The sequence below is a fragment of the Copadichromis virginalis genome, linkage group LG22, assembly GCF_057382275.1.
Source record: "Copadichromis virginalis isolate Kocher_CV1m ecotype Utaka linkage group LG22, C_Virginalis_male_GT1.1, whole genome shotgun sequence".
Classification (NCBI taxonomy): Eukaryota; Metazoa; Chordata; class Actinopteri; order Cichliformes; family Cichlidae; genus Copadichromis; species Copadichromis virginalis.
In genome coordinates this window covers 8,371,856-8,397,090 of record NC_140638.1, presented here as the reverse complement: position 1 = coordinate 8,397,090, position 25,235 = coordinate 8,371,856, and the positions used below count along the sequence as shown (strand labels likewise).

Sequence of the window (25,235 nt, the reverse complement as noted above, 5' to 3'; positions counted from 1 at the left end):
TGTGAAATGCAGCCATGGCATGCACAGCGATTGATTTCTAGGGTTATAAACGTTGCTATTATTACTGCTAAGTAATGCACTGCAGTGTATTTTGAACATTTCTTTCCATTAGTTGGAAAGAAGACACATTACCCCGACAGCACAGTAGTGTATCACACTCTGTGGCTAGTGTTAGGCATTATGTAGCAGAGATGTGGGTTTGCACATTGGGAAGAGGTCATTTCTACGTCGCATGGTGCTGCTTTGCCCATGTTCCACCTCTGTGAGCTGCATAGAGAGGGATTCATTAGCTTTAATGTACCTTTCTCATCTAGAACACATTGGGGGTGACGCTTAACTCTGCTTAACCGATGACTGATCTGGGCTAGCCTGTGAATCCTTGCTGGATGCGTGCCCTGGTCACAATTTAAACTCTGGTCTGTTGCTCCAAAAATGAAAATGAACATGATTTTTACAGGAAAACTGATTGCTGATGGTATCCTGCTTCACAAAAAATTAAACTAAGATTGTTACAAATTAGAGATTGTGCAGTGTGAAAAGTCTGAGCAGCACTGTTACATTACCAAACAAAAAAGTTCACAACACCTTCACTTCTAAAATCCAGATCCACAGCTTTAATAATATTAATAGCTGCTAAATGCAAACTAGTTAAAAAATATGTCCGTGACAAGCAAGATTTAATTTATTTTACCTTTTAAAGTACCATATGTGTTTTTAGGGACAAAAAAAAATACTTATTATCACATCAGTAGTTGTCAGTAGCTGGTTTAAGACACCAACTGAATTCCCTAAAGGCCCTAAAGGAGACAGACTGTGCTTACGAGGAATGCTGTCAGCCTTGTCACAGGGCAGAAAACGGTCACATTTGATAAGAAGATAACTTGATATGGATGATGAGAAGATTTTGTTGTTGCGTGATTTGTCTGTCTGTGTGTGTGACTCCGTGTGTGTCCTGTATCCTTGCAGGCACTCAGTCAGAGGTCAGCTGCGTTGTTGCCGTCATTAACCCACATGATGCGGTCAACGTGTCAAACGGCTTCACCTATAGATCTCAGCTGACTCCAGTGATCACTCAGGTTTCTCCTCGCAGAGGCGGCACTGCTGGAGGCACCCGGCTCACAATCACCGGCTCTGGTTTCAGGTACAGCAAAGGAAGAAAACATTTCACTCAATTGAGAGTGCATGGATCACTGATCAAGAATAAGTGCTCAGCCGACAAAAGATATCTGTTTTTGCTTTCACTTTCTCTGCTTGGGAACACGGGGATTACAATCCTGACTAATAGATTACAAATACTGCTTTTTGTTGAGCATGTTTGACACATAATGAACTGTATTAGTGTCTGCACACATATTCATTACCACTAAGGGCCATAATTTTGTTTTTTTACACAGTCATCTGCCATCAGCTCTTTTTAAACAATGTAAAACTCACAAAAACTAGGTGCTGCCCCTCGGCTGGCTTCCAGAAGTTTCCCATTTGGATAACTGGGCAAACTGGGAGTTGATCTTAAAGAAAGATTACTGAGGAGATCACTGAATAAAAAGAGAGTTACAAACCTATAATAGGTTTTCTTCAGTCTGTCTCTCTTGCTTGCGTTCACTCCCCCTCCCATATTACAGCACTGACATTAACGAGATCAACGTGACGATCGCAGAGTCCGTGTGTGACGTGCAGTCCGCCAACAGCACGCACATCATCTGCGTGACCAGCGCTCAGGGGCAATCTCAGGAAACCAAAGTCAGAGTCAGCATCGGAAACCAAGGCATCGCCAAGATGGTGAGGTTGATTTGTTTGTGTTTAGTAAAGTTACGCTGCTTCAAAGGACGGAAACAGTGCTGTCTGACTGATTTTATTGTTTCTGATTACATACTTTCATCCAGTGTTTTTTGTTGTTCTTTAGGACAACGCAGATTTCTTTTACATTGACGTGTGGTCGTCCAAGTTCACGTGGGGAGGTCTGTCTCCACCAGAGGAGGGCACATTCGCTGTTATTACTAAAGGCCAGACCATCCTGCTGGACACCAACACACCTGTGCTCAAAATGCTGCTTATTCAAGGTGCAAAAATTACTTCTTATGCAGTGTTTGTGAAAATGCAAAATTTGGAGAACTGTTGCAGAATAAGATAAAATATTAAAATAAAAAAATTGAACGAAATTCAAACTGTCAGAGAAACTCAAGTTCTTTTTGCGTTCAGGAGGGACGTTAGTGTTCGATGAAGCCGACATCGAGCTGCAGGCAGAAAACATCCTGATCACCGACGGCGGTCGGCTCCAGATCGGACAGGAGGGGGCGCCGTTCCAACACAAAGCCATCATCACGCTCCACGGTCAACTGCGTTCACCTGAACTTCCTGTTTATGGAGCCAAGACACTGGCTGTCAGAGAGGGCGTGTTGGACCTCCATGGTATGCACACACAAATTTATATTCATAAACACACATAAGGTATAGATCAGGTATAAATCAAGTTCCACATCCTAATTTATAGTTCTTACATTTTTTTAGGATCTCTTTTAAGATTGTTCTGTTTAAATGCAACAAAACACTCATTATGAGTTAATACAGATGTTACATTTTGTTTGTAATTCCACAGATTTTGTCACTCATTAAAATGAATAACCAAGTTGCATTTTAATATTGTTGTTTTCCTACATTTTTCTGAAGTAAATATTGAAATAAATACTTCTTTCACCCTTGAGGTGCACGATCGTATCATGTAGAGTCAGAAACAGAAGGCGTTCAGCAACAGAAACCTCAAATAGCTTTGACCCAATTATTTCAAAAACACGCATTGCATGTCATGTAATAATATCATGTAATAGTAAGCTGACAGCATTTTTAGGTCTTGGTGCTCAAGGTGATTATTGTCACCTCATCTGTTTCTAAGGAACCAGGATAATAATCAAACAATAAGCCCCAAAGTGGACCAGTTTTGTAATAGTTGCTCAAGTTTAAAATGACCTTTTTTATAAAATCAGGTATTCCTGTGCCGATCCCCTGGACCCACTTGGCCCAAACAGCAAACAGTGGCTCAAAAACATTGAACCTGATGAAGGCGGTGACGTGGAAAGTAGGAGATGAGATCGTTATTGCCACCACTGGACACAGGTACAGCTGAGGACTGATTCATAAAAGCATAAATCCAAGTTATTCATCTGAGCTATAAAGCCAAAACATGGGAACTACATGCATTTAATTGAAATGTTTAATTTACTGCGAAAAGAAATGGACAACAAAATGTAAAATTACAGTGATTAGCAGCTGATATTATCTCAAGCCAAATTTTCAACTTTTTAAAAATTTGTGTTAATAATCTTAAAATTATTTTTACAATTAAAAAAAGATCCAGTTGGAAAGAAAACTGGACTTTAATATACTTGTCTATTAAATTGGTCAAATATTTCAAATAAATGTGCTTATTTAGTTACCTAAAGATGTGGAATGTGGAGAAAAATGTGCAACATAACAGTATATTAAATAAATTGCAGCAATTAGCATTTTTGTTGCAGGATGCTAGTTAGCAGCTAATTGAATTAACATCTCTAGTTCCCTATATTTAAAAAACAGAACATGTTGTTCACTTTATTACTGTAATAATGAATATGTGAAATAAGATTATGTAGTAAGCAAAGAACAGAATAAACTAGCCCTGCTGAAAGCTCAATCTTATGGTTTAGCTGAGTAGCAGTAGCTACCGCCGCTCCGATTCTCTGGTTTTGCTAACCTGGATAGCGGGGAAATGTGTGCCAGGAACTGCTGACAATCAAAAGAATGGAGGGTTAAAGATTACAAAACGTCACTGAAATGCTGTTTTATGCATTCCAAAAAAAAGGTTTTAATAAATCTGCAGAAGGGGTAAAAATATATTTATTTATATTCCAGGCACAGTCAAGGAGAGAATGAGGTGAGGAGGATTGCCGCTGTGTCGGCTGATGGAATGACTCTCACCCTGACCGAACCGCTGAACTACACTCACCTCGGGGTGTCCGTGACGCTGCCTGATGGTACGGTGTTTGAGGGCAGAGCTGAGGTGGGGCTCCTCACCAGGAACATCGTCGTGCGAGGTTCACAGAATCAAGAATGGAATGACAAGGTTGAAGCCTGCCCGGGCGGCTTCAACACAGGTACTTAGTGATAATGGTGGATGAGGATTTTCTTCAGACACATCAGATGGGTTTTTTTTGTTATTGTCAGCCTTAAAGTAAAATATTTTTCTGTATATATAGCTTGAACCCTCCTCTGCTGTATCTGCATACTAATTCTGAGACAAGAGCAACACTGTATTTAATACATTTTTGCACTTCTGTGTCCTTCAGGTGAGTTTACCACCCAGACATGTTTCCAAGGACGGTTTGGAGAGGAGGCTGGCAGCGATCAGTTTGGAGGTTGCATCATGTTCCACGCCCCCAGACCAAACGAGAATCTTGCGATTGGCCGATTGGAATATGTTGAGGTAAAATGTATTTTCATTCTCTAAACATTTCTATACTATAGTATCTTTTAAAATTATTATTAGTGTGTTAAAAGTTTGAAGTCTTTGTGCTGTTGTTCTGCAGGTTTTTCACGCCGGACAGGCCTTCAGGTTGGGACGTTATCCCATCCACTGGCATCTGATGGGAGACATCAATTACAAGTCGTACGTGAGGGGCTGTGCGATTCATCAGACCTTCAACAGGGCCGTAACAATCCACAACACCCACCGGCTTCTGGTGGAGCACAATGTGATCTACAACATCATGGGTGGGGCTTTCTTCATTGAGGACGGCATTGAGACGCAGAACATCCTGCAGTACAACTTGGCTGTGTTTGTCAAACAAAGCACCAGCCTGCTAAATGATGACGTCACTCCCGCCGGCTACTGGGTCACAAATCCCAATAACATCATTCGCCACAATGCCGCTGCAGGGGGAACGCATTTTGGCTTCTGGTACCGCATGCATGACCGCCCTGATGGCCCTTCCTACAACCCAAACATCTGCCAGAAGAGAGTTCCCCTTGGTGAGTTTTATAACAACACTGTGCACTCTCAGGGCTGGTTTGGACTGTGGATCTTCCAAGATTTTTTCCCCATGAAGAACGGAGGGTGCCAGTCCTCGATCCCCGAGCCCGCTGTCTTCCGTTCTCTCACCACCTGGAACTGCGAAAAGGGTGCTGAGTGGGTCAATGTAGGCGCCGTGCAGTTCAACAACTTTCTCATGGTAAACAATGAGAAAGCAGGCATCGAAGCCAAGCGTATCGTTCAATGGGCTGTGAAGGGCTTTGGAGAAGACGGCGGGGCGACGGTGTCCAATAGCACCTTTGTGGGTCACGTGGACGAGCTCGGACTAGGCAGCGACTTCTGCACGCACCGCGGCGTCATCCTGCCTTTCGACGACGGCATGAGCGTCATTAACAGCAAGTTCATCAACTTCAACCGCAGCTCCTGCGCAACCATCGGGGTAACCTCGATCGACGGGGTGTGTGTGGAGCTCTGTGGTGGCTGGGCTGCCAGGTTCAGTGGCATCCAGTACATGAACTCACCCAACAAGGCTGGCTTCAGGTGGGAGCATGAAGTGCAGCTGGTGGACACTGATGGCTCCCTCACAGGTAATCTTTAGTGATTTTATCTTCTCACCATTTTCTCTCTTATACGTGTATAAAGGTTCAGTTTGTTATGTAAGAGTAATACAAGCCTTCCAAGAATCATGTTGAATTAATCTTTTCAGAAATTCTATTTATTCAAACATTCTGCTACTTTTTCATTATGCATTAAATAATCAGCCAAAGCTAAGTAGTGTACTTGTTTAAGGAAATTTTAAACATCACCTTAATGCTTAATACACTTCTGCTCCTCTATTAAGAATGTTTTGTAGCAAGACTCTTTCTGATTGTTTTAAAGTAAACGTAAATGTGTATGTTCTTCACATGTTTTGGCTCTTCAGTCGGTTTTCTGCTTATTTTCAGGAAACATAAATCATGTAGTTGTGCCTATGAGCGACCTGCTGGATCCTGCTCACTGCTCCCAGAGTGCCGAGTGGAGCGTGGGTTTCCCCGCCGCTGTGTGCGACGAAACTGTTAACTTCCACCGTCTGGCATTTAACAACCCCTCCCCGAGCTCTCTGGTGGCCAAGAACGTCATTCTAACCAACTCACATGGTATAAAAAACTGTATTCGCTACTTTCAGATCTCATATAGTTGTAGAAGAAGCTGTAATTTGTTTTTGTTTTCTTACCTGTGTTGACATCTACTGGTGTTTAGAAGGAACTGCAGTAGAGATTTTACAACAACTGAAAATGCCATCAGGAACAAACTGCAGAGAATAATATTTTATCTTTATAGGAAATGTTAGATAATTATTGTGCATTAATAAATGCAAACCTCCTAACATGTAAACAAACATATAAATATGTGTGCTCTGTCTCTTAAATTAAACTCAGGGAGCTCCAGGGTCCCCTTTTTGAAGAAGAGACTAACTCATCCATTTGGATGGATGGCCTTGCTGCCCTCTGGACAGACGTACAACTGGTATTTTGAAAATGTGGATCACGTGACCAACATCACTTACAGAGGAAAATTCTACAGCTTTAAGGTAATCACGTCAAAGAACACGTGAGTAAAGTATGTTAAATTCGATATAGGGCTTCGCAAACACTGATGTTTGTCGCACGTTTCTTTGCATGCAGCGGGATCAGTACGTCATCGTCAACCACAACTTCACGCAGAGTCCAGACAGTTTCCAGATCATCGACATGAGAAACGGCTCATTGACGCCACTGAGCTTCAGCAACAACAGGAACGGAGATTGGTACTTCAATAAAAGCTCCAACAACCTCTACTACATCGGTTAGACGCACCTTAATATGGATATATTGTACTATTTGATTTATCCTGTATTATTTTATTAAAGGAAAAGATCTTATGCATTTCCTATATATAATGTCACTATAATGTGTAAATACTACAATGTAAAAATGCCCAAAGTGTCTCGAGACACTCACTTTCTGATGATTCTCTACCCATGATGTCAAAGAGAGCAGATGTCATTAATGTGGTAATCTCAGGTGCGCAGCTCTAGATGTGCCCGAAATTCCTGATGTGCCCAGTTGATGAAATCACAAGAAAGCGGTCCATAAGTTGACAGAGGCGTTAGATAAAACGAGATTATACAAAGTGGATTTTCCTAACTCTCGCTCAGTCTTATATGTTAAAAAGCTTTTTCATTACGCTGCTAGAATAGGAGCAGAATGTTTTTAAAGAGAGAAAATTGCGTTTTTAATGAAATTGTTGCATTTGTTAAATAGGTTGTGCAGCATGCAGTATGTTTGCTGTGATAAAATATAAATAAGCGTTAAACTCAGGGAGGCCTGCTTTATCATCATCCTTCTTTTTATCAACTTTGCTGTTTTTGTACATCTTCCCTTCATTGGGTGCGTGCTACTCTTGCTTGAATAAAGCATTCAGTAACACTGTTCTGTTCTCTTTGCAGTGTCTGGGAAGACAAGCCAGCGCAGGCGGAGGTCCAGCGTTGACCGATCTATGATTGACGTTCAGACAAACTTTGCGGTCTTCCGCTGTTTCTACCCCAACTGCATCCCTCCAACACCACCGCCTCCAGCCACTCTCGCGCCATTACCTAGCCGCCGACCTGGTAACTTCATGTAAGTTGTTTATTATCTTTCTATCAGACGTTTTATGCATTTAACTTTTTCTGGTGTGGCCTTGGTCTATCATCAAAATGTCTGTTTTTCTGTAGCCGATGGTCCAATGCTTCTTTCTGGAAAGGCTCGGCAGAAAACAACTTCACCGAGCCAACAGAGGGTGCCGACGTGGTCATCCCATCAGGTAAGAAGCTTAAAACTAGGAGTTTTTTTTTACAACATTTGAACACAAAAAGATTTTTGTTTTTTTAGGAGCAAGTTTAAAAATTAATTGTCAAAAAAGTTAATTTCTGAAAATAAAACATCTATTATAAGTATATTGTGACTAAAAATGCCTCTTTATCCTTGCTAAACCACAGGGCAGTGGGTCGTTTTGGACACCGACACTCCTCTTCTCAACAAGCTCACAGTTATCGGAGTCCTTGAGATCCCCGACACCATGAACAGCTCATCTACCAGACAGGCTCGGTCTGTACCCGCGTACAACACTGTGGCTATAGATGCTGTCTACATCTCCATCCAGGTCAGTGTGATCAGTAATCTCTCCAAGATCCTCATCCAGAATATCACTTTAACATAAATTTATCAGCATTTATCTCCAGCATATATTTCATTATGACAGCAGCTCTGAGTGTGTATTTGCCTATTACATAACATGATAATGTGGAAGTCACAGGTACTGTTTGACTGAGCACGATGAGTTAGGTGATGTTAACATCTGTGACTCTTTCAGGGCGGCCGACTGATTGCAGGATGGAACGACGAGCCGTTCAGAGGTCAGCTGTACATCAAGCTGAGAGGGAACCACCGTACTCCGGACTGGCCTCTGCCAAACGGACCCAACCAGGGATCCAAAGTCTTGGGTAAGAAAACTGCTACCGACTCGTGTACTTGCCTAACCTTTTTTTCGACTGTAGTAAAAAAGTTTCCGTGTATGTACTGCAAAGATAGCTCCAACTGAAGAGACTGGTGACGTTTCTAAAAGCCTGTAAGTGCAACAAGACGAACCTTGCAGTTACATGATAAACATCACATAACTAAAAGCTAATATAACTGAAAAAGCTAAGGAAGCAATCGATGCACTGCTTTTACCACATGGCTTTAAATCTGTGTGACATTCTCAGTCCATCATTCCCAACAGTATTCAGATTTGTCTTGCATGAGCCATAAAGCAAATGTGCCCTTTTTACTGTCCATACTCCTGCTCAGATCCTTATTATTTGTGATGCATAATTCAAAAACCAGGCTAAAGTACAAAATGAACATTTTTTTGTTGTTGTTGTTGTTTCCTAAAATCTCAGAACTTTTAACTTAACCCTTCCATACCTGAATTTTGACAACCTCAATCAGGATTTTTTCTTAAATATTTTTATTTATCTTTAGGCATGACAAAAAGGTGTTTGAACTTCATTTTTTAAAACATGTACTTTTCAAAGAGTTTTTTACATGGCCAATTAGGTGGACAACATACGTTTAGACTTATGAATGGAGTATCGACTGACACATCAGTGTCCAATGTAGTGGTTTATGTGCAAGTATACCATCAACACTGACACAAATACAAGAAAACAGTCTTTTCATTTCATTTCATTTTTATTTATTTCACACTTGGTACTACAATCAAACAAAACAACCACATCTTCTGTCAACAAAACACAACAACCATGTGTGAAAAGGAGCAGGAAGAAGAAAATATTCTTATTAAACCCTGCCCCCTATCTACCATCGAACTTATATCACCGGTGGGCACCAAAAAAATCAGGAACAAACTAATATTGACATTTCTCTCCGGTCGAATCCCAAACCAACATCACATTCATTCGCATTCTTCATACTGAGTTATCGTTTTAAACATATAACACTTTTTAAAACATTGTAAATTTATACAATTCTTTAAATTATAATGAAGTGAATTCCACAGTCTTATACCCCTAACCGTTGTGCTCATTAATCTTTGTGTAGTCCTGGCTAACTGATGTTTAAAATAAAATTTCCTTCTATTCTCTTCTCCCCTTGAACACATCAAAAATACTCTTTGTAACTTAAAAGGCAAAATATTATTTTTAGCCTTAAACATAATTAATAATGTCCGTAATTTCACTAAATCTCCTAATTTTAATAATTTTGATTCTATAAATAATTTATTTGTATGTTCTCTATATTTAACATTATGAATTATTCGTATAACTTTCTTCTGTAATAGGTTTAAAGGTTTTATGGTATTCTCATATGTATTCCCCCAAACTTCAACACAATAGTTGATATATGAAAAAAACAAAGAAAAATATAAAATACGCATTGTTTTATAATTTAATAAATCTCTTATACTACCCAAAATATAAATACTTTTGACCATTTTCTTTCTAATATGTTCAATATGAGATTTCCATGTCAAATTCTCATCCACTATTACACCCAAAAAACGAAATTCAGTAACTCTTTCAATCAATTCTTCCTCTATAAACATAATGACTTTATCCTCCTTTACACGATTGCCAAATATCATATATTTCGTTTTTGTCAGATTCAAAGATAATTTATTTACATCAAACCATTTTTTTATTCTTAACATCTCAGAAGTCATAATTTCAACCAAGTCTTTCAAATTCTCTCCAGAGCAATAAAAATTTGTGTCATCTGCAAATAAAATCGAATTTAACCTTTTAGATACGTCACAAATATCATTAATATATAAATTAAAGAGTTTAGGTCCCAAAATAGAACCTTGAGGAACACCACATACAATCTTCAGTCTTTCAGAAGTATTGCCAAAATAATAAACATATTGCAACCTATTCTCTAAATAACTCATTAACCAATTCAATGCTACTCCTCTCACTCCATAGTTATACAATTTAGAAATCAAAATAGAATGTTGTATCGTATCAAAAGCTTTTTTTAAATCAACAAATACTCCCACTGTGTATTTATTATTATGTGTTGCAGATGAAATATCTTCAATAAAAGTCAACAACGCTAATGCCGTTGACCTATTTTTACGAAATCCAAATTGGTTTTCATGTATTAGTTGATATTTTTCAATAAAACTATCAAGTCTTTGTGCAAAGAGTTTTTCTAGCAATTTTGAAAACTGTGATAAAAGAGACACTGGCCTATAATTGTTAAAACTATGCTTATCTCCTGATTTATATAATGGTATTACTTTTGCCACTTTCATTCTGTCAGGGAATACTCCTGACTGTAGCGAAAGATTAAAAATATAACAAAGAGGAGTACTTATACAATCTATTGTCTTTTTAATTATGACCATGTCTATACCATCACAATCAGTAGATTTTTTATTTTTACAATTTTTTACGATTGCTACTATTTCTTTTATGGTAGTATCGGCTAAGAATATGGAATTAACCATTCTATTATCACCTATCCAGGCTTCCTCATCTCCTGGATCATCATTTTTCCTGATTAGATTTGCTAAAGTAGGTCCAACATTTACAAAAAAAGAATTGAATTCGTTTGCTACTTCGGTCTTATCTTTAACAACTTGATTATTATTAATAAAATAATTAGGCCGAACTTTGGGTGTGTTCTTATTACCCAATACCTCTTTAAAAATATTCCAAATGCCCTTAATATTATTTTTGTTTTCCTGAAAAACTTTATTATAGTAATCTTTCTTAGCTTTCCTCAATATTAATACCAACTTATTTTTATATAGTTTATATTTCACAGTCTTTGAATAGCTGTAGTGACCACTGTGCCTGAAAGGCTTAATATGCAGTATTCAAAATTCAAATTTATGTCTTTGTTCATTTTCTATGAATTTTAAATTCGATAATAATCAATAGTGACAGTTATTCTAATTTTATTTAAATGAATAATTCAATTTAACATAAAAAAATTATCATCTAAAACGGCAGAAATAATATATTTTCTTGTCCAACAGGCGTGTTCGGCACACTGGAGCTCTATGGACTTCCTCGCAATGTTTACCGCACCAAACTCGCCGCTACTGCTAACGCTGGATCCAACACACTGACCCTGTCGCAGTCGGTCGACTGGCAGGTCTGTATAGTTTCCTCTAGAATGTGTTATTCCATTTTTTTATACTACGTACTGCATTCACGTGTTGGGTGTTGAAAGCTGATTGTATAACATCCAACTAAAGTCCTGAATTTTTATTCCTTGAGCAACAAAATCAATTTATTCTCCTTCTACCAGATTGTCGAGTACCTTTACTCTAATTACTTCTCATTGGAAGTGTTCACTTTTTGACACGCCTGCTTCAGGTTGGAGACGAGGTTGTAATCTCCACCAGCAGCTACACCACATGGGAGACGGAAAAACGTCAGATCGCTGCCGTGTCAGCGGATGGCTTCGTCCTGACCCTGAACCAGCCTTTGACCCACACTCATATTGGTGAGTCGTAGCTCAGGACTTGGAGTTATTGTTCTGGTGTTTCTTTTACATCAGCTGAAAGGATTTGTTCGGTCTGGTTATATGAGTCTCAATAAAAAGCCTTTATGTGTATGTGTTGAAGCTGTAAGAATTTAACTTTAAGGTGTATTAATGAGGGGAAAAAAACATTATAAGCAAACCTGTAATATAGATCCGCTGGCTGCCTTCTTACTATTAAGGAACCACCTCAGTTATTAACTGATGTTTCCAAAGCAACACGCCATCAAACACTGAAATGTCTGCGTCATCTTCTGTCCACAGGTGGGACTGACTCTGTGTCAGGTACGACTTTCTCCTACACTCTGGCAGCTGATGTTGGTCTCCTGACCAGAAACATCAAGATCATCGGTCAGGATTATCCAACTATGATGCAAGACTCGTTTGGAGCCAGGCTGCTCGTCGGCACCTACTCCTGGGAGGGAATCAACTATAAAGGTAAAAAAAAGACATCGCCCTGAAGACGTGGATGCTGTGGTGGAGAAGGGGTTGAAACAGCAGTCAGTGATGGAGTGTAGTAGTGACACTGACAGAGGGAGGGAGGGGAAATGTTTCAGTATAAATAGACTGAATGGATATCAGTCGTGAGGATGACTCTCAGACTTTCTGTCATCATAATTTGCAATTTTGTTCTGAAGGCAAAGCTCAGATCAGGAACGTGGAGTTCTACCACTCTGGCCAGGAAGGCTGGACTGACTACAGCGACCCACGCTACTCCGTGGCCTTCCTCAATCTGGGAGAGGTGCAGCCCACACGCACGCACACACAGCATCTTTCCCAGCAACTGCCTGACCATAGAGGAGGATTAACAACTGCAAATATGATTTTTTATATCTTGTAGCAGAAGTTTATTTAAACAAAACTGCTGCTTTTGTTGTTTAATGAGAAGAAAGTGTCTGTTAAATCTGTTGGGGTTTTTTTTTTCTGTGGTGAAAGGTGACAGAAAAAGAGTCATACATTCAGGGCTGCGCTTTCCACGACGGCTTCTCTCCGGCAGTCGGCGTTTTTGGAACAGACGGCCTTAATGTTGATGATAACATCATCCACCACACTGTCGGAGAAGGTAAACACTGTGCTGTCCGTGGCTCTGTTTTTGTATCTCATGAAGGCAAAATGGTTATAAATTTGATTTCAATTTCTCTTCTTCTGTGTTTCTTTTTGTGTTTTCAGGCATCAGAATTTGGGGAAATAAGGTGAAACTGAGGAGGAACTTGGTGATGATGACACTGTGGCCTGGATCGTACCAAGGCAGAGAGGAGCCTTTCAACTTTGACTGGAATGCTGCCATTGAGGTTTGTTTTCTAGGAATATCCAAGGAATAGGAATATATATCAACCACTTAAACGTAAGTAATGTTTGTTTATAATAATCATCTGGTCTCTTCTTTTTTTTTTTAAACATATTTCAGGTTAGCGAGGGGACAAACATCGTGCTGCAGCACAACATTGTGGCGGGTTATGAGAGGGTGGCGTATCGCATTGATGGCGAACCATGCCCAGGTGACATAGATGACTTTAATCAACAGTGACAGGCTTTATGTCCGGTGCTGGTGCAAATTTCTTCCTCTTTCAGAACAGTAAATTACAGAACTTCTTCTTGTGCAGGTTATATAAATGATAATGAGGCTTGGATTCATAACGAGGCTCACGGCGGTCTGTTCGGGGTCTATCTGAACAATGACGGTTTGCCTGGTTGCGCCCACATCCAGGGTTTCTTTGTCTGGAGGAGCTTTGACTACGGCATCTACTTCCAGGTATTAAAAACCAAGTCTCTGCTTCCTACACTTGAATAATCAGCCAGGTTCACCCAAAACAGGGCAAATAACCTGAGGGTAACAAAAGGAAAGAAAAAATCTGGGCATTTAATGAGAAGAAAAACAGGAAAAACAGGCTATGTTGGATCATGCACGTACATTTGGTCATATTTTACTGCATCAAATAGCTTTTTGCCATAATTTTCACAACGTTCCAGTTGCCTTTCCAGAAAGCAGCTTTAGCATTAGAAGTATAAGCTGACAAAAGCCTGTTTGAAGAATTTGTTCAAGCAATATGTAACAAACTTAATATGTGTTTGCTTTAAAAGGGTCCATGCTTTGTCTGAAAATAAAGATATAGTAGATACAATGATACCCTTTCCTCTTCCTCTCCCTGTCACAGACCATCATGAATGTCATGGTTTCCAACGTGACCCTGGTGGACAACGGCATGGGAATCATGCCTATGATCTATGGTCCCCCTTCTCTCTCCCATGAATTTGCCAATAAAACAGTGCTAATTCAGGTGAGATGCTTTATTTTGATTAACTGATTGTTGTTCTTCTGTGGGAGCTTTGTCTTTGCCAAAGGATTTAACTCAAATCCCTGTTCCCCCAGAATTCATTAATTGTTGGCAGCAGCCCGAGCTTCAACTGCTCAGACACTTTGCCAAACATCGACTTTAATTTGGCCACCACTTCAGGCCATCGGGCTCCCAGACCTATCCAAGGTAGAGTTAAACTGAAACTCTTAGATACAGATTTTGTCAATTTAAGAATAAAAAAGTAAAACCTGAACCACGTATACATGCAAATGCTAATAAACCTCTTTAACTGATGTTTCTGTTTTCATTGTGTACAGGTGGCAGATCTGGAATCTGCTGGCCAAATTTCCAGTCTGCCCACAACAGTGCACCAGCTAAGGCTCATCATGTAAACATGAACTACAACTCTATTAAAGGGCTGATGACAGTCAAAGGTTGGTTCAGCCTCTGCGATTTGGAATCAAACTGACTTTTTGAAATGATGCTTGGGAGCTTTTTCCCAGTAAACATGCTTCTAACTCCTGATTGCACTGGCTTTCTTTGTAGACACAACATTTGTCAACTTCAGAAATGTCTGCTCTTCTGAGGCAAACGTCATGTTCATCACAAACCCACTGAATGAAGACCTGCAGCACCCTGTGCAGATTTCAGGCATTCAGATGATCAACAGCACAGACGAGGCCAAAGTGTTTATCCACAGACCTGATTTGGGGTAGGTCACTCCATGCTAACAGATGTCCGGTGCTAAGGCTTTGATTAGAAATCTGTTTATAACAGAAACCTAAATAAATAAAAGGCAATAACTTGTAAAAATGTGTTTTTCACATGGTGAAGACATGACATGTTTTGTAAGTCAGCTGGCAAAAATGAACCTTTTATTCAACAAAGTAATCTTCACAAACTGACACCGCTTGTATGGTTTTGAAAGTGTAGAAGTGAAGTGCTAATGTTAAACAAAACTACAATCACATGACTGGGACATCACCACCAATAACCTCCACTCTTTGACATAATGATGCAGATTTTACGCAACAAAATGCATGAAAAGCTTTGACTTTTGAAGCTGGGTATTTGTTGATGTATTTTATGGAAAATGTGATCAAGTAAAATCTAATGTTTTTGTGCCCCAGTAAAGTAAACCCTGCTGACTGTGTGGACATGGACTGTGACGCGAAGAAGAAGAGCTTGTTGAATGACTTGGATGGGTCGTTCCTAGGGGCAGTGGGCGCCGTGGTGCCGCAATCCGAGTATGAGTGGGGAGGAGATCCCAGGAGGGGGCTGGGCGACTATCGCATCCCCAAAGTTATGCTGACAGCCCTCAATGGCAGCCGAATCCCGGTGAACCAGATTGCTCCAAACAAAGGTAACTAGAGCTTGGTGGAAGAGATACAATAGTGTGTCTGGTAAATGTTTATTATTTCCGTTGATTTACAATCATCAGGCTCTATTTCTTTAAGTTCAAGCTACTGAACTCAGTTTAAAATGATATCTTATCAGTTAATGAATACATTTTTCCAGCCAGATACCTTAGTGTCTGATATTTCCTGTCTTATTTCTTACATTGGTTTATTGCTTAATGGGTAAATTTAGTGTTCTGTGGTGGTCATGAGTTTTACTGGAAAGTGTTATATATCTAGTTAAAAATCTGTGCGTAGGTGTGATCAGGAGAACATGCACCTACATGAGTTCCTGGCAGAGCTACAAGTGCTTCGGCCTGAACTACAGGATGTTGGTGATTGAAAGTCTCGACGCTGACACGGAGACCAGACGTCTGTCCCCCGTCGCTGTGGTTGGAGACGGCTACGTGGATCTGATCAACGGTAGGATAAGGAAACGTTTTCCATCGTATGCTTAAGATCTTGGGTGTTGACGGTCTGTTTAAAAACAGCAGAATGAGTTTAAAACTCTGTTTTGTGTGTTTGTGTCCAGGTCCTCAGGATCACGGTTGGTGTTCTGGCTACACCTGCCAGAGGAGACTTTCCCTCTTCCACAGTATCGTAGCCACTGGTCACTCCTTTGACGTCTACTTCACGAGCGTCAGCCCGCAAAAGCTTCGCCTCATGATGCTCAACTCTAATCCATCTGAGGTCAGGCCACATTTTCAAAAATGCTGTTCTGAATGTATTAATTGTTTTTAAGGAGTAAAACTTTTAAAAGGCACTCCTGAGATAAATCATTAAAAAAAATGCCCACAAATACAAACCAGATGTCTAAGTCTTCAGATCAATCTACATTCAGTAACTAAGTGTCTTTTTGTTGTTACATTTGTGCAGAGCATCGTGGTGTCAGTGTTTTATTCCAACCCTCAGCGTCTGGATGTGTATGTAAATAATCAACTGATCGCTCCCACTAATGCTGAGTGGAATGCTGATAACACTAACTACATCTTGAAGAAACCGATCCTTGCAGGTACTAATGGTTTACACAAAGATATCATGTGCCGACTAGCATCACGGCTGATCAAAAGGACTCAAATGCTGGACTCACAAAGCAACCTTTACTAAGCAGAAGGTAAAAGTCCAACAAATTCCAAAACATAAATTAACAGTGGAATCTAAAGGTATCAACAAAGGCAAACACAAAATGCAAGACACAGGAGAAAAATGATTACCAAAATAAAACAGAAAATTGTGTGACAGCGAAACACAGGACACAGATGTGGAGACTTCACAACATACAAGGAACACGGGGGAGGGAGGATGGAAGTAAATATAAGGTGCACACAAGCTAAAACTAGACTTGAAAAAGTAGCAATAACTAAAACTGAGAATATATTTGTTAAAAAAGCGACCAGGAAATACCTGCTTCATAAAAGAATAAAGAAAATAACTATAAAGACAGGAACCAAAATAAAAGTGAAAATGAAAACAATGAAACCCATCTGAGAACCCAAATATTAATGCAACAAACAACAACAACAACAAAAAAACAAACTATGATCCCAAACCCTGATCAAGGTTTGACTTGGTAACTAAAGTAACTAAATAGCTTGATTCTCTACAACAAAGAAGTAACGTGAGTATTCTAACATGTTTTCCCCAACAATGTCCAGCGGAGAGAAAAGTACATCAGGTTCATCAACCGACTCTAAGACGTCTTTCAGAATCTAGTGGACGCCAGCCATTTTTATAAAAGATGGCGGGCTAATGTCACGTAGCCCTTTGTTTGTTCTGTTAAATGTGTTTTTCCACCCTTTTATGCTTTAGATGAATACATATTTTTTTACCTTTTGTCTTAGTTTAAAGTATCTGCATTCTTAATTTCTCGTCTTGTGCAAATAATCACCACAAATATTAATCAAATCAACAGGAAATGTTACAAGGATCTGTGTTTGTCATGTATGAATTATATCTGAAGATGATGATCTAAGATTTTCTGTGTTTAATCACTCCAGGTCAGTACGTCCCCGAGCTAAATGCCACTGTGGGAACCAACTACTTTGACCAGGACTATAAGATGCTGAAGGTCGTGCTGAGAGGCTCTCAACCAGTGGAGATCCGTACTGCCCCGGTTCTCGTCATCGCCTTTGGGTTCCCCGCAATGACCGACGAGGAGTTCTATGGCAACAGCCTGGTCCAGAACCTCGCCGTGTTCCTCAAAGTTCCTCCCAACATGATCCGCATCTCCAAGATCATCAGGGAGAACGGAGGCGCGCGTCGCAGGAAGAGATCCACGGGCCTGACGGTGGAGGTGGAGATCAAAAAGCCTCCTGTCCAGCAAACCACAAACAGCACCAACGGTTAGGAAGAAGGAAAAGTGCCACTTTATTGCTCATTAGGGTCTAATCTGTTCAGTTAATCATCATGTTTGCTGCCTGTGTCTTCTCAGATGACGAGGACTTTACACTGCTGAAGAACATCGCTGATGAACTGGGTCAGGCAGCAGTGACTGGAAACCTCAGTCAGTCCATCGGTTTTAACGTCTCCTCCATTGGCATGGTCCCACCTCCTCCTCCATCCTCTGACCCCAGCTGGAATGAGGTGAAGCAGAATAACATCTGCTCTGTAGACACTATAACAGCTGTTTTGATATTAAGATGATAAAAATACATTACGTGTGTGATGAAATGTCTCATATTTACATGGTGATTTCCTCCTTTTAACCTCAGGTGGCAACAGAGGAAGTAACGAGAGAGGAACCTACCGTGAATTACGTGTCCGGCGTGGACCGCCTGCTGCTGATCGAGGAGCCGATAGCCGGGGAGTTTGTGGGTCCTCTTTACCAGCAGCCCAGTCTGATGGCTGTGGATGCAGAGGTGAGGCAGCTCGAGATGTTTTACTGCACAGCCAGTGTTAAAGCTGATGTTTTGGGAAGGATGTGAGGTTGGTTTATCTAATTTTTGTATTATTAGATGATCTTTCATTTCAAACAGTTCATCCCCTTCTACCTTTTATTTAATTCATTCATTACTAACTCAGTGACCCAATCCATATAAACACTGCAAATTTCTCACACCTTGCCTGGATCAGGGTTGGATTATTTTATATTTAGGATCGTTTTAGTAGGACTGAGTATGACTCATCTGGTATTCTAGAAATGTACATTTCTCAAAGTTACCATGATTCTTTTGTTTTTCCTCAATCCAATATAAAATTTGTTGTCTAGACTTAGCTATCATTCACACAGAAGGCAGTTTCACTGTAAATGTGGAGTGGACTCGAATGAATAATTAGAGTAAAAATAAGAAACATTTTTGGGACATTTATGCGTGAAAATCAACAATTTTACCTGAGTGGATAATCTGGACTTTCTTAGATGGCAGGCATTATTTATAAATTTCACCAGACAGTGAGCACAACGGTCTATGCGAACGTCGATGTGCCTGCATGTTTTTATGACCACACTGCCTTGTTTGGGGGAAGTTTACGTCACGGTGCACTAGCTACCCCTGCACCCCAGGTGGCACATTTCCAGCAGACTTTGAATAAGTTGAATACGTATAACAGGAATGACCCTCTTAGCCATTGGGTCTCGAGCTGTTTGTGTCCACAATGGAATATAATCAAGAATTAAGTCTGTTTTCTATATTCGTCCATTGTGTGTGTGTGTGTCCATTCACACTGACCTTTGTTAATGTCTGCAGGGAAACTGCGTCTCCGTGGGAGTGACGACTCTCATGGTTACAGCCAGCCTGAAGGACTCTGATGGAAACAGCGTTGGTGGGCTTGAAGGAAACACAACCATCCTGTTCAGAACCTGCTGGGCCAACTTCAGCGACCTGTCCATTGTTAACAGCGGTGCGTTCACACATCCTCACCTGAACCTAAATAACGTTTGAAAACTGGCAGATTGAAAACAGCTGGTGCAGTTCATGCATGATAAAAAAAATTGCAAAACCAATATGTGCATAAAATAAATATCAAGCATTATTTATGAAAGCAGAAACTGATCCTATTAGGCGTATAAGTATCTGTTCTTCATCTGCAGGTGAGAACCTGACAATGGTCTTCACTTTGAAGGACTGGGGCACCACATCCAGAGCCTTCTCCATTAAGAACACTCCCACCACCCAGATCCCGACGACCAGCAGCAACATTACAGAGCCGACACCTACCACGACCACTGGTCAGGTCACCGACGACAGCATCTTCGGCTCTGGCACCACTGCTTCTGCTGGCGCTCTGTGCCTGGCTAGCGTTATCTACACCGTGGCCTGCTGCTCCGATGCTGTCCCCATAGGTTAGAAGAGCTCAGCCCGCTTTATGAAGGATAATGTAAAGTCACGTTAACATGAAGGACGAAAACTAACCTCTTGTTTAAAGTTTATTGTGAGTGGTATATTTTTCCATTGCTTATAGCCTTCAGATCAATATCCATTAGAACAAAAATCTTCTCAGGTAAAAGGGATTTATGAAGAATACAACAACAAATAATCATTTTTACTATTTCATGAGGTAAAAGTAAAGCTTTTCTTGAATGATTTTGTGCATTAGATGTTAATTTCTGTTAGTTTTTGGGTTCTTTCATTGTATTTTGTGTAAGATTTAATATGGGTGTGAGGTCCAAATAGATTACCTCTACTTTTAAAAAGTGCAGCAGTGAAATTGAAACTGCAAACAGCTGAAGGAAAACAAGAAATTTTGCAACAGTTTTCTGCATGTTAATGATTGTTTGAAACTACACTTTCTTTTCAATAAATTGTGTTTTTTATCTTTAAGTGAATCTTTACTGTGTCACTGTCTCTTGACTTGTTTTTTTCTCATGTTTTTGGGGCTTTAAAAAACAAAGCTCGTTGGTCTGCCCTGGCAGCAAAGTGGATAGAGGCTTTTCACTGTTAAAAGAATAAAATACCAAAACGTAATATTAAAAGCCCAGACCGCAGCGCTGTAGGCAACATACTGAAACGGAGCTTATATCTACTCAAAGAGAATGTGATTGGAGGGGAAAGAAAGGTATATGGAGTCCAAATTTTCCACGACTCTTTACGTGGAGCGTTACAAGCAGCACCTTTGGGAAATCAACAGATCCAAAAACAAATACAAAATCAAATCACTTGGAAATTGTTTTGGATTATTGATTATTCATTATTTTAACTGCTTCAGTAAACATGAAACCATAGTGAAGCCCAAGATTTAGCAGTGAGGTAATGGAGCTGAGATTTGGGCCATGGATACAATGTAAACAAATTATAAGGACAAAAGCGTTGGGCCACGCCTCTTGATCTTCGAATTCAGGTGTTTTCAGCCCCACGGGTGTCTACAAATGTTTTTACTGAGGATGTAACTTTAAATATTCCCACCATTAAGAACATTTTAGAAGGGGCTGTAATAAATAATTTTAATGTCCCAAAATTAATTTAAAAAATGAAATAAAGAAATAATGAACAGCATCGTGACGCCTTTTTTTCATACCATGCAGAAAAGTGTAGTATAGTTACGCAGTTATGTCTTTCTTTCTAGAGTCTATTCTAGTCATGAATCTCAAATATGAGGATATCTGAATAATGTGTGGATTATAATAATTATTTCTATCTGCTGAGCACAGACTCTGTCCACGGTGCTGAAGGACGTTGCCTCTGTGCGCCTTTCGTCTTTCGTATCAAAGCAGTATCTCTTTGCTTCACTAGAGGGCATTACACTCCACAATAAACACTAAAGAAATAATGCACCGAGGCAACGTTACAGGACTCGTTCTGCAGAGAAACTTCCAAAACTCAGGCTTAAAACTGAAAATCAAATCAATTCTGATTCCATTTAAGCAGGTTTGGTGAGAGCGAGAAAAGTCAGCGCAGTTTCATGCACCATAGTCTTTTGAGCGCACATCTGTCTTTCCGTGAGGAGGGTGGGGGGTGTCAGAGGAACAATTATCTTTACAGCCTAATTTGCCCTCTCCTTTAAGCCTTTAGAACAATGTAGGCGTGTCCTCGTCTCCTGTGTTTTTTAAACTGCGCGCCGCCTGTCCCTCTGAGCTGTGCGCACTTTGCGGAGCAGCCACTTGCTGCACAGAGGAGCGGATGCAGAGTCCAGCTCTGGTCCACCCCGGCCACAGCTCAGGCTCCGACTCAGACTCAGGACGAGCGCAGAGGATGGATTTCTATCACTTCTCTTTTCTTTGCGGGGCTCTTGTGTTCGTGTGGGGCATGCCCTGTTTCCAGACTCTCGTTATTTTCCCTCCAGCTGCGCCGAAAAGCAGCAAAGCGGCGAAGATTTTTAATTCACAAGAAGCGTCTAAATATTTTAAGGAGTTTTACGCTCGACCCTCACAGGACAGATACAACAAAGCAGCACCTAAAGACTTAATTGAGCCGCATGACTACATGTTGTCTATTTACAAGACATTCTCCACGGCGGAGAAGCTGGGTCTCAATGCCAGCTTTTTCCGTTCTTCAAAAGCTGCAAACACTATTGCAAGTTTTGTGGACAGCGGACAAGGTATGTGGAGCTCTGCCGCGTGTGTGAGTGTGTGCTTGTACGTAGTATTGCTGGTTCACCTGTGACTCATACTCTGTCTCCCAGTTTAATTCAGTGCAGACTGCATTTGGGATATTTATCTGTCAGATTCCACATCTTTGTGGTATGTAGATCATCTCAGTGAGAAGGCATCTGACCCTGCTGTTTTAATGCTTTCCACAGATGACCTCCCACTCTCCCCTCTGAGGAGACAACAGTATCTGTTCGATGTCTCAACCCTCTCAGAAAAAGCGGAGGTGCTGGGAGCCGAGCTCAGGATTTACACAAAAGCGTCTGGGAATTTCAGGATATCGGAAACAGAGCCTGTCGACATCCAGCTCCTCTCCTGCCACGACCAGCAGCTGCTCGACTCCAAAACACTGGACCTGCAGGGTTCCCACAGGCCGAGGTGGGAGGTGCTGGACGTGTGGGAGATATTCAAGGAGCGACAACACCTGAGCCAGGGGAAGCACTTCTGCCTGGAGCTCAGGGCCGTGCTGGACAATCCTGAGAGGGAGCTGGATCTGCATCTTCTGGGACTGCACCGACATGGGAGGCCTCAGCAGAAGAAGGCCATCTTAGTGGTCTTCACCAGGTCAATGAAGAAGCAGACACTCTTCAGCGAGAGGAGGGAGGGGAGAGCCTTACTGGGCCTCGAGAAAAGCCCCAAAGAGAGGGGCCCTGGCACTAAAGCCAGCAGGAGACGCAGGACTGCTGCATCCAAAACGCGCCATGGGAAGCGACATGGCAGGAAGTCAAAATCCAGGTGCAGCAAGAAACCCCTGCATGTGAACTTCAGAGATCTGGGCTGGGACGACTGGATCATCGCCCCGCTGGACTATGAGGCGTACCACTGCGAGGGGGTGTGCGACTTCCCCCTGCGCTCCCACCTGGAGCCCACCAACCACGCCATTATCCAGACTCTGATGAATTCAATGAACCCTAGCAACATGCCTCCAAGCTGCTGCGCCCCATCCAAACTCAGCCCCATCAGCATCCTCTACATCGACTCAGGAAACAATGTGGTGTACAAGCAGTACGAGGATATGGTGGTGGAGTCTTGTGGTTGCAGGTAGTACGCCCAGCAGGGGTCGTGGCTTACCTTGACCTCCTGGGAATTGAACTGCATCGCAGTCAACGTGGAGGAAAGCCTGTATCTGAAATAAAGAGAACTTTAGCAAGATGGAGACATCAACTATAGTTGAGAAGCATTTTTCTTTCAATTATGCATCCAACACAGTCATCTTGATACCTCAAACATCTCTTTCTGTCCATCTCCTCATCCTTTTTTTGTTTTTTTAAAGAAAATCAATCTAGTCACTTGAAACTCTGCAATTACCACAGATTTGTGGACAAATAAATATGCATCTCATCGCCAAATTAATAAAATACTAAATGCAAAAAGTTGAGCATGTTCTTGCAAAGATTTTGATGAAAAGGATGATTTCATATCTGTATGCTAAACCCTGCAGCTTGGTCGTGTCCTAAAGAAATAAAATTTATTCAAACAACCACACAAAGGTAGTCCAGATAAATAAATCCACCCTGCAATAAATGTGGATGTAAATGTATTCAGAAAAGGCATTACTATGTTATCTTTACAAAAACAGGTTCTGGTAATACAAGCTAAGTATACGCAAAGTGGACGTTATGTGGCTGTCTGTTCACAACCATTTAATAACCAAATTTGTTGTCATAGTTAGTCAAACACAGCAAAGAAGCAGAAGCCACCACCATCTGTAAATATCAGCGTATTTGCTGATGGTCTATTACCTGTCACAAGACTGATACAGGTGATGATTCAGACATGCAAACTTTCCACTTTATGATGAGCTCAGCTCCTTCTGGAAGTTAGAAGCGTGAGAATGGTTTCCATACACAAATCCAGGAATCTTCAACAAAGAATAAACCTTCAGTTAATATACTGAACCTTTCAAAAGATCAAAAGATTGGATTAAATTAAATGTGTAATTTGTATAACTTTTAGACTCTTTATATAAAACTTAAAGGATTTCGAAAGGAAACTATATTAGCAATGAATCACCCACAACAATAAAACCATCTGCCAAACTTGGACACAGCTCTAACCCATGAGGGCATGGAGACAGGATGTCTGGTACCAGAGACCTGGTTCTAAAACATTTTAAAGAAGTCAAAAAACAGCTTTTAAGCGATTATTAACAATGAAATAAATATCTACTTTGAGTTTATTAAGCAGAGGTGTATGTCATCAGTGTGGTAACTTCATTCTTAGTTTGTTTCATATCTATAACATCCACTTTGCTCAGACACAGTGGCAGTGGCTCTTTTGAGCTCTGTTCTTTAAATGTGAGGCTTCCACGGATGCTTGGATTAGAATGGGAGTGGGGAGTCTGGAGGTTAAGTCAATGATCTGAGCTCCTTATCATATTCTTAGGTAGTTGCTTCGGTGTAGATGGGCATATTGTGCCCACTGCCATCGAGGAGTCTACCTGTTATCTTACTTGTCTAATGAACATCCACATGAAAGCCAGAATCTTAGGTTTCCCAGCAGATCGCTGCATTGTATATGGTTTATGTTATTCCCATCAGCTGTCAGTGGTTTTATTGTTTTGGCACAATTTTTCTCTGGTCATTTTCAAAAGAAGGCCTTGGAGTAAAAAAAAAAAAAAAACTATCCAGATCTCTTCATCTGTTAGCTCAGTGGTTTATATGATATGTAATAACTTTACATCCAGTTTCACTAGAACAATAAAACGTGTCCAGTTAGTTAATATAGAATTTTTGCTGACTGAACAAGCTGACTGATTCCGCTCTTTCCAGCTGTTTCTTCTGTAAACCAAATCATTAACTTCAGGTAAACATGTTCCGCATAATGGAAGTTTTGATTTTTATCCCTGCCAGGATTAAAATAGCAGATTTTCAGCACCTGACATGGCCTATGACTCAGGGAACGTCTTCCGATCGACCAACGTTCACATCTTTTCATCAAAACCATCGTGGGGTTTCGCAC

General features: G+C 40.7%; 2 protein-coding genes and 1 long non-coding RNA gene across 3 annotated transcripts in view; 2 read left to right on the top strand and 1 right to left on the bottom strand.

Moving 5' to 3' along the window:
* Positions 1-20,516, top strand: part of pkhd1l1.1 (PKHD1 like 1, tandem duplicate 1) — a 46,345-nt gene extending 25,829 nt beyond the window's left edge. Inside the window, exons 42-77 of the mRNA XM_085446886.1 lie at positions 967-1,141; positions 1,623-1,779; positions 1,904-2,060; positions 2,200-2,409; positions 2,982-3,111; positions 3,886-4,127; positions 4,320-4,456; positions 4,560-5,589; positions 5,947-6,138; positions 6,421-6,572; positions 6,667-6,826; positions 7,470-7,641; positions 7,737-7,825; positions 8,001-8,164; positions 8,375-8,504; positions 11,549-11,667; positions 11,892-12,021; positions 12,322-12,495; positions 12,696-12,799; positions 12,994-13,120; positions 13,228-13,349; positions 13,466-13,556; positions 13,662-13,810; positions 14,214-14,336; positions 14,429-14,540; positions 14,672-14,788; positions 14,901-15,066; positions 15,485-15,717; positions 16,010-16,174; positions 16,284-16,441; positions 16,628-16,763; positions 17,749-18,093; positions 18,183-18,334; positions 18,463-18,609; positions 19,438-19,591; positions 19,782-20,516. Coding sequence (XP_085303012.1) covers positions 967-1,141; positions 1,623-1,779; positions 1,904-2,060; positions 2,200-2,409; positions 2,982-3,111; positions 3,886-4,127; positions 4,320-4,456; positions 4,560-5,589; positions 5,947-6,138; positions 6,421-6,572; positions 6,667-6,826; positions 7,470-7,641; positions 7,737-7,825; positions 8,001-8,164; positions 8,375-8,504; positions 11,549-11,667; positions 11,892-12,021; positions 12,322-12,495; positions 12,696-12,799; positions 12,994-13,120; positions 13,228-13,349; positions 13,466-13,556; positions 13,662-13,810; positions 14,214-14,336; positions 14,429-14,540; positions 14,672-14,788; positions 14,901-15,066; positions 15,485-15,717; positions 16,010-16,174; positions 16,284-16,441; positions 16,628-16,763; positions 17,749-18,093; positions 18,183-18,334; positions 18,463-18,609; positions 19,438-19,591; positions 19,782-20,038 — 6,578 coding nt within the window. The 3' untranslated portion in view covers positions 20,039-20,516. The remainder of the gene's footprint in view (positions 1-966; positions 1,142-1,622; positions 1,780-1,903; positions 2,061-2,199; positions 2,410-2,981; positions 3,112-3,885; positions 4,128-4,319; positions 4,457-4,559; positions 5,590-5,946; positions 6,139-6,420; positions 6,573-6,666; positions 6,827-7,469; positions 7,642-7,736; positions 7,826-8,000; positions 8,165-8,374; positions 8,505-11,548; positions 11,668-11,891; positions 12,022-12,321; positions 12,496-12,695; positions 12,800-12,993; positions 13,121-13,227; positions 13,350-13,465; positions 13,557-13,661; positions 13,811-14,213; positions 14,337-14,428; positions 14,541-14,671; positions 14,789-14,900; positions 15,067-15,484; positions 15,718-16,009; positions 16,175-16,283; positions 16,442-16,627; positions 16,764-17,748; positions 18,094-18,182; positions 18,335-18,462; positions 18,610-19,437; positions 19,592-19,781) is intronic.
* LOC146682656 (uncharacterized) lies at positions 2,054-4,204 on the bottom strand. Its single transcript, XR_014917729.1, has 3 exons — positions 3,980-4,204; positions 2,965-3,124; positions 2,054-2,355 (listed from the first exon to the last, which is right to left on the bottom strand). It is a non-coding gene; the product is annotated as an uncharacterized LOC146682656 (long non-coding RNA).
* A 1,240-nt stretch (positions 20,517-21,756) lies between the features above and the next one.
* Positions 21,757-24,926, top strand: gdf6b (growth differentiation factor 6b). The gene is made up of 2 exons (XM_085446884.1): positions 21,757-22,225; positions 22,427-24,926. The coding sequence occupies exons 1-2, from the start codon at positions 21,808-21,810 to the stop codon at positions 23,317-23,319; spliced, it is 1,311 nt and encodes a 436-aa protein (XP_085303010.1). The 5' UTR covers positions 21,757-21,807; the 3' UTR covers positions 23,320-24,926.
* The last annotated feature ends 309 nt before the right edge of the window (positions 24,927-25,235 follow it).

What these genes read in the sequence shown, in the direction of transcription:
- gdf6b (XM_085446884.1), top strand. Translation starts at nt 21,808, where the DNA reads ATGCAGAGTCCAGCTCTGGTCCACCCCGGCCACAGCTCAGGCTCCGAC. An exon ending in TTTTGTGGACAGCGGACAAG is followed by an intron (nt 22,226 to 22,426) that starts GTATGTGGAGCT and finishes TGCTTTCCACAG; the next exon opens with ATGACCTCCCACTCTCCCCT.